The sequence below is a fragment of the Balaenoptera borealis genome (genome assembly GCF_965194805.1).
Source record: "Balaenoptera borealis genome assembly, chromosome: 19".
In the NCBI taxonomy this organism is placed as follows: domain Eukaryota; kingdom Metazoa; phylum Chordata; class Mammalia; order Artiodactyla; family Balaenopteridae; genus Balaenoptera; species Balaenoptera borealis.
The window spans coordinates 61,364,961-61,378,491 of NC_138878.1; the positions used below are offsets into that span (position 1 = coordinate 61,364,961).

The 13,531-nt window shown below is 48.0% G+C and overlaps 1 protein-coding gene across 5 annotated transcripts in view; it reads right to left on the minus strand.

The window, feature by feature from the left end:
• The window catches only part of ODAD1 (outer dynein arm docking complex subunit 1), a 29,074-nt gene extending 17,475 nt beyond the window's left edge, over positions 1-11,599 (minus strand). The window contains exons 1-5 of one of the 5 annotated variants that reach the window (XM_082368602.1): positions 11,584-11,599; positions 11,084-11,145; positions 10,633-10,725; positions 9,300-9,399; positions 8,943-9,132 (exon numbers count right to left, since the gene is read on the minus strand). In XM_082368602.1, coding sequence (XP_082224728.1) covers positions 8,943-9,132; positions 9,300-9,399; positions 10,633-10,702 — 360 coding nt within the window. In that variant the 5' untranslated portion in view covers positions 10,703-10,725; positions 11,084-11,145; positions 11,584-11,599. Of the gene's footprint in view, positions 1-8,942; positions 9,133-9,299; positions 9,400-10,632; positions 10,772-11,083; positions 11,350-11,583 lie in introns of those variants that run through there. The other 4 variants (XM_082368598.1, XM_082368599.1, XM_082368600.1 and 1 more) reach the window with 4 other exon arrangements.
• Between the last annotated feature and the right edge of the window lie 1,932 nt (positions 11,600-13,531).

Consider the following 13,531-nt stretch of genomic DNA (forward strand, 5'->3'; position numbering starts at 1 on the left):
GCTAAAAAATTTACTAAGAAATTAAGGGCTCCAGGAACAAAGAAAGTTTAGGTGACATAGGCTGGGACCTGGGACCCTTTACTGGAGTGCTTGTACTTTTACCTGGACAAACATCTCCTCCAGCAACAGAATACAAAGAAACTATAAGAGACTAAAAATAACTGCATGCGTGTGCAGTCAGTGGGGCAATTATGAACAATAAGACAAAAAATGGCCACAAACCAACTGCCACTTCTGAGGTGCTGGGAGCAAAAGCAGGGTACTGCTCATGATCCCCGCACACAGCACCACCAAGGCGGGGTGCAGACCGCCTAAGCTTCGCCTCCAACCTACCCATTCACCCTACCTTCACCCCATTTAAGGAACCAGTTCACCCCACCCTTCGGGGAGCAAGCAAGGGAACCTGTTACTTGTTTTCGCTCCCTCATCCCAGCAAATCCTTGCCTGAATTCCTGGTCTGGCCTCTTATCAATTTCTATTGATTAAAGGGTCCAGTCTTGGGAATTCCCTGGCGGTCCAGTGGTTAGGACTCGGTACTTTCACTGCCGTGGCCTGGGTTCAATCTTTGGTCAGGGAACTAAGATCCCGCAAGCCTCATGGCACGGCTTAAACAAAAAAAAACAAACAGATAATATGCATTTTAAAAAATGAATAAATAAATAAAAAATAAAGATTCCAATACGTGGCCACTGAAAAAGCTTGTGCAGTGTTGGGGGAAAAATAAGAGGCCAAGGATCCGAGTCAATAACATAGGTAGTTCAAGAAATTCTTCCCAAGATTAGAAAACACTCTCCTTCAATTTTTAAAAGTATTCAAATTTCGCTCTTTACATTTAAGTCCCTAATCTAACTAGACTTGTTGTTTTCAGATGATGTGAGGTAGGAAATTTTTTTCTCAGCTTTGTTGAGGTATAAATGACACACAATAAAACTGCACATATTTAAAGCAGACAATTTGGTAAGTTTGACATAATCGAAGGCGTGAACATACCAATCACCCCCAAAGTTTCCTCTTTGTCATTCCCCCTGCCACTTCCTTCCTGCAGCCCCCCACTCCCATGCCGTAACCCAGTTAGACCAGTTCGCATTTTCTAGAGTTTTAGATTAATGGGATCACATAGTATATACTCTATTTTTGAGGGGAGGGGTTTGGCTTCTTTCACTCATAACAATTATTCTGAGATTCATCCAAGTCGTTGGGTATATCAATAGCCCATTCCTTTTTTTTTTAAATTTATTTAATTTATTTATTTTTGGCTGCGTTGGGTCTTCGTTGCTGCACACAGGCTTTCTCTAGTTGTGGCGAGCCGGGGCTGCTCTTCGTTGTGGTGCGCGGGCTTCTCATTGAGGTGGTTTCTCTTGTTGCGGAGCACGCGCTCTAGGCGCGCAGGCTTCAGTAGTTGTGGCACGTGGGCTCAGTAGTTGTGGCTCATGGGCTCTAGAATGCAGGCCCAGTAGTCGTGGTGCACGGGCTTAGTTGCTCCGCAGCATGTGGGATCTTCCCGGACCGGGGCTCAAACCCGTGTCCCCTGCCCTGGCAGGCGGATTCTTAACCACTGCACCACCAGGGAAGCCCTAGCCCATTCCTTTTGATTGCTGAGTAGTATTCCACTGTATGGATGTACCACAATTTGTTTATCCATTCACCTGTTGGTGGACATTTGGGTTGTTTCTGTTTTGAATTTTACAAATAAAACTGTTATGAACATTCATATACAATTTAATGTAGGAACATGTGCTTTCTTTTCCCTAGGGTAAATACTTAGGAGTGGAAATGGCTGAATCATACGGTAGGTGGACATTTAGTTCTTTAGAAACTGCCAAACTATTTTCCAAAGTGGTTGTCCCATTTACATTCCCACCAGCAGGGTGTGAAAGTTCCAGTTTCTCCACATCCTCACCAACAGTTGGTAAGGTCAGTCTTTTAAATTTTAGCCATTCTAATAAGTGTGTAGAAGTAGCTTGTGATTTTAATATGCATTCCCCTAATGACTAATATTTCTACATGCTTGCTTCCACCTTATATATATTTGGTGAAGTGTGTGTTCAAGTCTTTTCGCCCATTTTTCCTATTAGGTCGTCTGTTTTCTTATTGAGTTTAAAACTACTTAATATATTCTGGATATAAGTTCTTTGTCAGGTACAGGCTTTGCAAATATTTTCTCCCCATGTAGGACTTGTCTTTTCATTCTCTGAACAGAACGTTTTAAGGAGGAGAAGTTTTAAATTTTTATGAAATCCAATTTATCAATTTTTCCTTTTATGGATCATGCTTTTGGTGTTGCATCTAAGAAATCTTTGCCTAACCCAAGCTCACAAAGATTTTCTCCTACACTTTCTAGAAGTTTTATGGTTTTAGGTTTTACATTTACGTCTATGATGGGTAACATCTTTTTTTCCTTAAAAAATGTTATTGTGCACAGAAAACTGCATAGATCACATATGTACAGTTTACTATATATTTTAAAAGTGAACATCCTTGAACCACCGCCCAGGTCAAGAACTAGAATACTGACAGCACTGCAGTCTAATCACTACCATCTTCCCCTCCACAGAGGTACCACTCTCCTGTGTTAGTTTCCACTGCTGCTGTAACAAAATACCACAAATTTACTGCCTTAAAACAAAACAAATTTATTATCTTACAGTTCTGGAGATCAGAAGTCGGAAGTCAGTCTTACTGGGTTAAAAATCAAGGTGTCAGCTGGGCTGTATTTTTCCTGGAGGCTCCAGGGGAGAATTCATTCCTCGCCTTTTCCAGTTTCTAGAGGTTGGATTCCTTGGCTTATGGCCACTCCAACCTCTGCTTCTGTTGTTACATCTCCTCTCTCCATAATCACATCGTCTCCTCTGACTCTGACCTTCCTGTCTCTCTCTTATAAGGACCTTGTGAGTAAATTGGGCCCATTCAGATAATCCAGGATAACCTACCCAACTCAAAATCTGCAATCACATCTGCAAAGTCTCTTGCCTTGTAAACTAACATAGTCACGGGTTCCAGAGATGATGACATGGACATCTTCGGGGAGTAGTTAATCTGTTTGCCATACTTCCTTAAGTGAAACTCTTTATAGTTTTATCACCCAGGTATAAACCCCCTAAACAAAAGTTTGGCTTGGCCTGGTTTTGAATTTTATGTAAATGAAATAATGCTGTCTGTATATTTTATGCCTTGCTTCCTTCAAATGTTTGTGAGATTCATCCACAAACATTTAATTGTAACTTTTTATTGTTGTATACTATGTCATTATAAGAATATACTACATGGGACTTCCACGGTGGTCCAGTGGGTAGGACTCCGGGCTCCTAATGCGGGGGGCCAGGTTCGATCCCTGGTGAGGGAACTAGATCCCGCATGCATGCCGCAACTAAGAGTCTGCATGCCACGACTAAGAGTCTGAATGCTGCAGCTAAGAAGTCCGCATGCCACAACTAAAAAAAGATCCTGCATGCCACAACTAAGACCCGGCTCAGCGAAAATAAATAAATAAATAAATAAATATTTTTTTAAAAGAGAATATACTACAATTTATTTATTCATTCAAATATTGATGAACATTTGGGTTATTTCCAATCTGGAGCTAGATGATATGAATCATGCATCTATCAACATTGTTTTCATGAGTCCTGGTTCCAGGGTATAGACTGAGAAGTGGAATTGTTGGGTGGGAGGATGGGTTACTGACAAATGTAAACCATTTTCTCCTGGGAAATGACTTTGGTTTACTTCCTTCTAACACCGTTTCCATGGAAACATACTGGGCTAATGTAAATACGGAAGGCCAGCTGTGTTCCCAGGCAACAATGCTGATGACAAAAATGGCCCCTGATTGGTGAACTATATCAAACTGGGAGGATTGTGAGTGGACTCAGAGACCCCAAAGGCCTACATGAGCAGGACTGAATAGAAAACTGGTTTCTCTGTGGGGTGTTTCTTACAATGGAATACGTTCCTGGTGGGGTCTTGGAAGCCGCCCTGATGATCTGTTACAAGAGGTGGCTCATGTTGTATATAAAACTTCGCTAGGCCAGGGCGGGCAACACCCACCCATACAGTACCATCCAACTGAAGATGCTGAGAAGCAGCCCCTGAACGCTCCAGGAAGATGTACTGGATGCTGTTGTTTCTTGCCCTCTTTCCTCCTACAGCGTTAAGTGAACCTGCTGCCAAGCGACAGCCTATTGGATCCTGTGAGTGTGATGGTCAGGTAGAGCCCAAGACTGCTTCTGGTGACCATCCATGCAGAGTGGATGCAACCCCAGATCGCAGGGTATGTCTCTCTTCAAATTTAATAGATAATGGGGGAAAAAAACTTTTCAGGATACGCATGACAATTTAGACTCCCACCAACTGGTGGGGTCTTAGCAACCACCACTTCATAAGAGTTCCCACTGTTCCTTCTTTCCCCAGCACTTGGTATTTTTGGACACTAATTTTTGAAAAGCTGGTGAGTGTGTAATGATATCTCCTTATGGCTTTCATTTGCCTTTCTCTGAATACCGATGAGTGATAATTCTTACATTCATTGGACATCTGAATTTCTTATTTGGTGATGTGCCCACTCAAGTCCTTCGACTGTTTTTATTTTTTTAATTTTTATTATTTTAATTAATTAATTTATTTTTGGCTGCGTTGGGTCTTTGTTGCTGCACTTTCTCTAGTTGTCGTGAGCGGGGGCTACTCTTTGTTGCGGAGCACAGGCTCTAGGTGGGTGGGCTTCAGTAGCTGTGGCACGCGGGCTTAGTTGCTCCGCAGCATGTGGGATCTACCTGGACCAGGGCTCAAACCCGTGTCCCCTGCATTGGTAGGAGGATTCTTAACCACTGCGCCACCAGGGAAGTCCTCCTTTGACTGTTTTTAAATTGAGCTCACTCTTTAATGATTTGTAAGCGATCCTTATATGTCCTTGACGCTAGGTTCTTCATCAGCTATGTCTTACAAGTAACCTTCAGTTCTGTGACTTAGTTTGCACACTCTTTATGGTTATTTTGATGAACAGGAGTTACTATTTTTAAAGTCATGGAATGTATCAATCTTTTCCTTTAAAAGTAGAGACTTCTGTAACTTAAGAAATGTTCTGCACTTTCCCACATTTAGACCTTTGATCCATCTGGAATTAGTTTTGGGGACAGTGAGAGCTAAGTGTCTGGTTTCATCTTACAGTATGGATATCCAATTTTCACAGCACCATTATTAGAATGCTCCTTTTCCCATTTCTTGAGGTCAAATATCAAGTGTCCACATATGCATAGGTCTCATTCCAGTCTCCCTATTCTGTCCCATTATCCCACTTGATTAGCCCTGCATCAATTATAAGAGATTTATTTATTTATGTCGCATCGTGCTGCATGTGGGATCTTAGTTGCCCAACCAGGGATCGAACCCGTGCCCCCTGCATTGGGAGCACGGAGTCTTAACCACTGGACCGCCAGGGAAGTCCCATAAGACCTTTATAATAAATCTTGATAACCGATAGAGCAAATCCTTCCACATTGTTCTTCTTTTAAGTAAATTTTAGTCATCTTGTTCATTGCACTTCTCTATAAACCTTAGACTCTCTTTGTCAATTCCATCCATTAAAAATAAAAACTTTTAGTGTTTTGTAGGGATTACATTAATTCTATAAATCAATTTGGAGATCTGACATTTTACAACACTAACTCTTCCAATCCATGAATATGGTATACTTCTACATTTATTAAATTCTTCTTTAATACCCCTCAATAAACTTTTACAATTTACTCTATCGAGGTCTTGCACACTTTTGTTAGATTTCTTCCTAGGTACGTCTTTTGGCTATTATAAATTTGTCTTTTCTTCTTCTATTTTCTAATAGTTATTGCTAACACAGGGAAATATTAATTTTGTATCCAGCCACATTGTTAAAATACCTTGTTAAGAGTAAGTTAGCTTTAGGCTCTTTTCGATTGTTTATGTACACAAATATATCATCTACAAATACTGACAATTTCATTTTTTCCTTTCCAATCTTTAAATTGTTTGTTTGTTTTTTCTTTTCCTGGCAATACTGCGCTGGATAGGGCCTCCAGTACCACGTTAAATAGAAGCTGTGCTAGCTGACATCCTTATATTGTTACTGATCTCAAGGAGAATTTTTTTTCCATGTTTCGTTATCAAATATGATGTTTGCTGTAGATGTTTTTTAGTTGCCCTTTATCAAACTTGGGGAATTTCCTTTTATGCCTGGCTTTCTAAGAGTTTTCAACATGAATGGATGCTGAATTTTATCAAAACATTTTTATATCTACATAGATTTTTGCTATGAACTGGTACAAGTCCAAGGTCTGTCAGTCATCAGTCTCCGATGTGATAGGTTCAGAAAATGAGACTAAGCATTTAGAAACTCTTCTTGGGTGCTGTTGAATTCATGTGGCAAGTCACCCAAGACACAAGCCTTACAAAAGTATCAGTCAGTAACAGATGGGAAGTTTTAAAAGTTGATCCTTCAACACATATAGTTTGGCTAACTCTACATTTTTCTTTGCCAGAAAATGTGTATTCTGCTTTCTCATTCTTCGATGATATTTTCACTGGGCATAGAATTCTAAGTTGACAGCTTTGTCTCTTAGTATGTTGAAGTTACAGTGGCACTTACAATCTGATTTCCAATGTTTCTTTTGAGCAATCAGTTGTCAGTCTAACTGTGGCTCCTTTGAAAGTAATGCCTTTTAAAAATTTCCTGGCTGCTTGTATATTTTGGAAATTTCTGTATGTCCTGTATAAGCGTGGCTTTTTTATTCATCCTGTTTTGGACTCTAAGGCATCCTTGAATCTGTGGATTCATTCTTTCATTGGTTCTGGAAAGTTCTCAGATATTATCCTGTCACACATTACCTCTGTCCCATTCTCTTTCTGTTCTTCTGAAACTTTTATTAGACAACTGTTAAACCTTCTCACTAGATCTGCAATTGTCTTGACCACCCTTCCAGGTGTCTCATCTTTTTGTCTCTCTGTGCAAGATTCTGGGTGATTTCTTTGGAACAAATTCTTTCTTCAGTTTTTTGGGGGGTTTTTTGGGGGTTTTTTTTGGCTGCGTTGGGTCTTTGTTGCTGCGCGCAGGCTTTCTCTAGTTGTAGCGAGTGGGGGCTACTCTTCGTTGCGGTGCATGGGCTTCTCATTGCAGTGGCTCTTCTTGCTGCAGAGCACGGGCTCTAGCGTGCGGGCTTCAGTAGTTGCAGCATGCGGGCTCAGTAGTCGTGGTGCATGGACTTAGTTGCTCTGCGGCATGTGGGATCTTCCCAGACCAGGGCTTGAACCCATGTCCCCTGCATTGGTAGGTGGATTCTTAAACACTGCGCCACCAGGGAAGTCCCTTTCTTTGGCTTTTATTTGGCTTATTGTCTATCTCCCCAGTAGATGTAAACTACATGAGAGCAGACTCCTGTCTGTTTTGTTCACTACTGTGTCTTCAACACCTAGAACAGCACCTGGCACTTAGTAGGCACTCAACAAATATTTGTTGAATGAATGACTATCACCAGACAACTACATCCTTTCTTGAGCTCATGTGGAACTTTACAGAGCTCTATTCAGAGGACCCACCTGACCTACAATTCTCCATAATCAAGTTTCTTAGGGCAAAGGAATCCATGGAGCCAAGATAATAAGATCATCCCGGTTGGACCTGTCTCTGGTGAGTTCCCATGAAAGACTAAGGAAAGCCAGCTCCAGCAGCCAAGACGTACTAAGCCACTGTACTACCATGAAACAGCCTAAATTTTGAGGTGTGTAAATCAGACAGAATTCACCTTCCAAAAGGCAGCTCAGGGTGATATTGAGAGCTGAACAAATGGACTGACTTAAAGTCAAATGTAATAAAACTATAGAACATGTAGTAGACAGAAAAATGCCCCTCACCCTCCTGCCCAGATGTCCACATCCAAATCCCTGGAACTTGTGAATATGTCACTTGAAGTGGCAAAAAGGACTGTATCTGTGTGTTTATGAACTGTGTCACAAGGAGTCGTGGTCCTAAAAACTGAAAAGAACACTGGCCTAGGGCTTCCCTGGTGACGCAGTGGTTGAGAATCTGCCTGCCAATGCAGGGGACACGGGTTCGAGCCCTGGTCTGGGAAGATCCCATATGCCGCGGAGCAACTAGGCCCGTGAGCCACAATTACTGAGCCTGCGCGTCTGGAGCCTGTGCTCTGCAACAAGAGAGGCCGCGATAATGAGAGGCCCACGCACCGTGATGAAGAGTGGCCCCCACTTGCCGCAACTAGAGAAAGCCCCCTCACAGAAATGAAGACCCAACACAGCCATAAATAAATAGATAAATAAATAAATAAATAAATAAATAAACCCAAAAGTTAAAAAAAAAAAAAAAAAAGTAAATGATGTAGGCTTATTAAAAAAAAAAAAAAAGAACACTGGCCTAGAAAAGTCACCTTGTATCAACGGCCAAATAACAAGGTCTTGAAGCAAATAGGATGAAAAATCTGTCTAGGGACTTCCCTAGCGGTCCAGGGGTTAGGACTCCATGCTTCCACTGCAGGGGGCACGGGTTCGATCCCTGGTCAGGGAACTAAGGTCCCGCATGCCACATGGCACGGCCAGGAAAAAAAAAAAAATCTGTCTAGACTCTGCTGAATTACCCACATCCTCTTTTTGCAGACGAAGAAACTACGGCCCAGAGAGGTGAAGACTTGCCCATGGTCACACAGCGCTGATGTGCCAGGACCAGGATTCTAATGCAGGTTTCACTGACTCCAGAAGGTGAATCTTTCCCCCTTAACCACCTTTTTTGAAGGTGTGGGGCTGTGCTAAGCACTAAATACTCATATTCCTGCCGGAGCCTGAACACAACTCCCCCAGGGAGATGCTTTCAATAACCCCATTTTTCAGATGAGGAAGGTAAGGCTCAAAGAGGTCATGACACATGCGCCTAAGTAAGATCCACCAAGTCTGGTCTCAGAACCCACCTGCCTGTCCAGGGCTCTGGTCTGCTCCTGCAGCTCCGTGACCTCAGCCTGCGCCTGGACCTGGCACTTGAGCAGGTGACCCATGTTTTCCAGCCTCTTGCTGTCCTGCAGTCGCTTGACCTGGCTCTGGGCAATGCTGATCTGGACCTGCAGTTTGTCCCGCACCCCCTCCAGGCGCTGGATCTCCTCACTGCCCAGGCAGGGAAGTGGAGGGGAAGCCAGAAAGGGGCAGAGCTCGGCCTCACTAAAGTCCAGACACACTGGGCCTTCCCTCCCCCGTCAGCCCCAGGAGAAGGCCAGCACCCACCTCCTCAACAGCCCCCTCCCCAGCTCCAGGGACCCAGGCGCTTGGCTCACAGTTGCTTGTTGATGCGCTGGCGGACTTCCTTGCTGTAGGCTCGCCTTTCACCCTCCATCACTTTGCATTGCCGTTGCAGTCTGCTCAGCTCCCAATCCACTGAGGTGGGACCAGGCCAGGGAGGGACTCCAGAGGAATCCAGGTTCCAGCCCCTCCCTCCCCAGGACCTAGGAATTCTGGCTCCCTGAGGGTCTCACAAACTGCAACTGAACTGCAGACCCAGTTCCCAACACCACTCTATGGTTGCACCTCGGTTCCTGTATCCCTCAAGCTTCCTCGTCCCTTCATACTTCCTGTACCCCAAGCCGACCTCCGCATTTTCCCCCTAAACCCACTCCTAGCCGGAGTTTGGGCACACATGTTTCCCCACTAGAGGGCACTCCTGGGGGGCCTCACAGTCCTCAGGGACCAGAAACACAGGACCTGGAACTCAGGAAAGCTGAGGACAGGGGCCAAGACCCCCCGGGGCACCATTCCTGTTCCCTCCCTCCCATTCAGCCCACTGCCCAGCCTTCCTCAGCCCCACCTCCCGCCTCCTCACTCTCAGCCCATCCCCTTGGCTCAGGCCTCATCCTCCCCCTTCTGGACCATCACCCCATCACCCCAGCCTCCTCCCTAACCTCCTGGCCTCCCCTCACAGCTCCAGATAGTCTTTCTACGCCTAGAGCTGTCACAGGCCTCCCTGGCGCTCCAGCATCTCCAGGACAAAGTCCCAGCTCTTCACCCTGGTGTTCAAGGGCCCACAAACCCGACCCTACCCACCTCTCCGGTCTCGTCCACTAGCTCCCCATCTCTCACGGCCCAGTGGTTCTCAATCAGGAGCAATTGTGCCCCCTTAAAGACATATGGTCATGTCTAAAGACATTTTTGATCGTCATGGTGCGGGGGCAGGTTGGGGGGTGCTCCTGACATGAAGTGGGGAGAGGCCAGGGATGCACTGAGCATCCTCCAACACACAGGACAGTCCCCCCGATAGCAAGGAATGATCTGACATCTGACCCCAAGGGTCAACAGTGTGGAGACTGAGAAACCTTGCTCTAGTCATATGCTGTTCTCTCTGCGGAAACACTCTTCCCGTCCTTCTCCTGTTGGTAATTCCCGAGAGAAGTTCTGGGCCCCGCTCAAACCTCTGCACTAAGTCTTCCCGGCCATTCCACTCCCCAGGCTTGGCCCGCCCATCTGCCCGGCTCCACCTCCATTCCGGAGCATGTGCGTTTCCCCACTAGAGGGCGCTCCTGAAGGCCCTCCCTGTCCCCAGCGCCCTGCTGCACAGGACCTGAAACATGGGAAAACCGGGAAAAGAATGAATGAAATAAAGAATGTATGAATTACCCATTCCCTCCAGGAAGGCCTCGCTTCCATCCTCGGAACGACTGCTCCCAGCAGAGAGTCCCAAAGGCATCTTGGCCAAAGAGGGTGGGGCTCCTGTAGGGGTGGCACAGCACCCCTTCAGACGGCGAGCAGGAGAGGGCTAGGAGGAGGGCGGGCGATGAATAGCGAGGGACTAGGAATTGGAAGAGAGTGACCCCAGAACTAGCTCTGGCCTTTCTTTGAGTCTCAGTTCCTCCAGTGGGTTGGAGTGGGACACCTCTAGGGTCTCTTCCCATGCCCCTCCCGACCTCCCACCTCTCACATTCTCTGTCTTGCGTCGCGGCTCTGACTCTGGCGGGGTGTCTTCTAGGCTCTCGGTATCTCCGAGGCGGGGCTGTTTGGGGAGGGGGCACAGAGGAGGGGGAAATCTCCCCAACCCCGTCGGCTGAGGGGAGCGAGGCCCGGTCCTTACCTGCTGGGCTGGAGTGCCTGACATGTCCTGGATGCTCCAAGCTCACTGTTGTGGTCTGGTTACTGGGGAGATGAGGGGCCAATGAGGCCTGAGGACAGCAGCCGGGGAGGGGCCAAGGCCACCGAAGAAAGCCGTGTGAGGGGAGAATGGGGAGGAGAGGCCGAGGAGGCCACGAGGAGACCTGCGGGGAGCTCGGGTGCTATGAGCAGATGAGTTAGGGGAGCCCTGCGAGGGGCGGGGCTAGAGGGCTGCGATGGGCGTGGCTTTGGGGTCCTGCCAGGGGCGGGACCTGTGGGGGCGGGACTGTAGGCCTTGTGAGGGGCAGGATTGGGAGGGCCTGTGAGGGCGGGACTGTAGCCCTTGCGAGGGGCGGAGCTGTAGAGGACTATGAAGGGCGGGACTGAAAAGGCCTCTGAGGAGAGGGACTGGGTGGGCCTGAGGGGCGGGGCTTCAGGGGAGGGCAGAGCTGCCGGGGCCGGAGAGGGTTGGGGCTGACGAACCTCGGCAGGGAGTCAGAAACCCGTCCAGGCCGGGGCTTCGGCGCATTGAGAGGGGAGGGGCAAGGATACCTGTAGAGGGCGGGGCTGAGAGCCTTTTGAGGGGTGGGGCTTCGAGGGCTGAAAGGGGCGTGGCTGGAAGAGCACGGGAGGGGTCTGGTGGGAGGGCACCGGAAGAGCGCGGATTCCCAAGACTTGTGGCAGGGGGTGGGGGACGACTAACCGGGAGGCACTCAGGCTCAGAGAGCCTGGGGAGGGAAGTCGAGATGGTCTGTCTGGGGAGCACAGGGTTGTGAGGGCTGGGCTGTGTGTTTCCAGGAGGGAGAGGCAGTAGCTAAAAGAGCCTGTGGAGGCAGGGCTGGGAGGGAAACGTCTGAAAGGCTTTGGAACTGGGCCAAGGTCCTTCGGGACGGGGCGTGAGAGATGCGTGTCTTAAGCTGATTAAGACCACGTTATTTTGAGGATTCATCAGCAGGCACGCGGTGCCGATGCCGGGAATTGTGACGGGGGGAGGAGCGCTCACCGCCGCCTCAGGTCCTCGAAGCGGCTGACTACGCATGTGCGGCCAACGGCCTCCGGAGAAGCAGCCAAAAACCCACAGCCGCCTTAGAGGTCCGCGCACTGAGAGGCGGAAGTGGGCGGGGCCTAGGGCGCTCCGTGTCGCCCCTGCTTTCCGGCCACGCCCCCATGGCGGCTCCCCTAGCCCCGCAGGGCACGCCCCGTTGACGGCAGGCTGTTGCCCCCTTGACGGCAGGCGGCTGCCCCCGTGGGCCTCTACCGAGCGGGCTGGCAGTAGACACCGCTCCCTGCAGGCTGGGTGTGCCCGATGCCTGCGGTTTCCTGTGGGAGGAAGCGGCCCGCGGGCGCTCAGCTCGTAGCTTTGGAGGCCCAGGAGGGGGAGATCCCCCCACCGCCCTCGGGTCCCCTGATTCTCCCCCTTCTATAGGGCCCTAGCATGGGGGACCCCCTGCCCCGAACATCCCCGGGATACCCAACTCTGGCGCTGATTCCACTCTGGGAGCTTGATTCAGAGTCCTAGCCTCCTGTTCCCCACCTCCCCCCCTCAAATTCCATCTCCCTACACCCTAGTTCCCAGACTCCTCCCAGGACCCAGGTCCAGTCCCCTTGCCTCCTTGAAGAGCATACGATCTCCAGTCCCTCATTTTTCCCCCAGTGACCCAGGCTTTCTAACTTACCTGGGGAACTGATTTCAGACCTCCAGTCTCTTGTCCTTCTCAAAGATGTAAACTGGAGCTACTTTATTCCCCACCCCCAGGGACCTTCATTTTGTACTCCCAACTTTGTAGTCTTGGGACCCAATGGACCCAAGATTTTGCCCCTTCCCCAAATCCTAGAGACCTTGATCTCGGGTCTCCCAGTACTGGATCCACTCAGGGCCCCAATGTCTGGTATGACAAGCACATACAACAGTGCTTACTTGGTGCCGGGCACTCCTCTAAGAACTGCTCCGTGATGTATTTACTATTATTATTTCGATTTTACAGATAAAGAAACTGCGGCAGAAAGAGATTAGTAACTTGCCCCAAATCACAGCGAATGAGTAAAGCAGTTTCAATTTGAATCCAGCCAGCGTATCTCTATAGAGTCTGTGCTATAGTGATACCCAGCTTCCAGGTCCCCCGAGAACCCACCCAGTCACTGAACTGCCCTTCCCTCACCCACTCAGGGAGTCCAGATGACCAGCCATTCTCCCTCCCTCTAGCTCTGGCCCAATCAGATACCCAGACATCCCATCGTCCAGTTCTCTTCCCTTGTAGGGACCCAGGATTTCAGTTCTCCAGCTCTTAATTCCATATTCCAGACATCTTGTTCCCTGTCCCTCGCTTTTCACCAAGCACCCAACCCTGCCAAGAGACCCAGGTATATAGTGGTGATTACCCCCCACCCTAATTCAGTAACCCAATTAAATAACAATGATAACAATAATAGT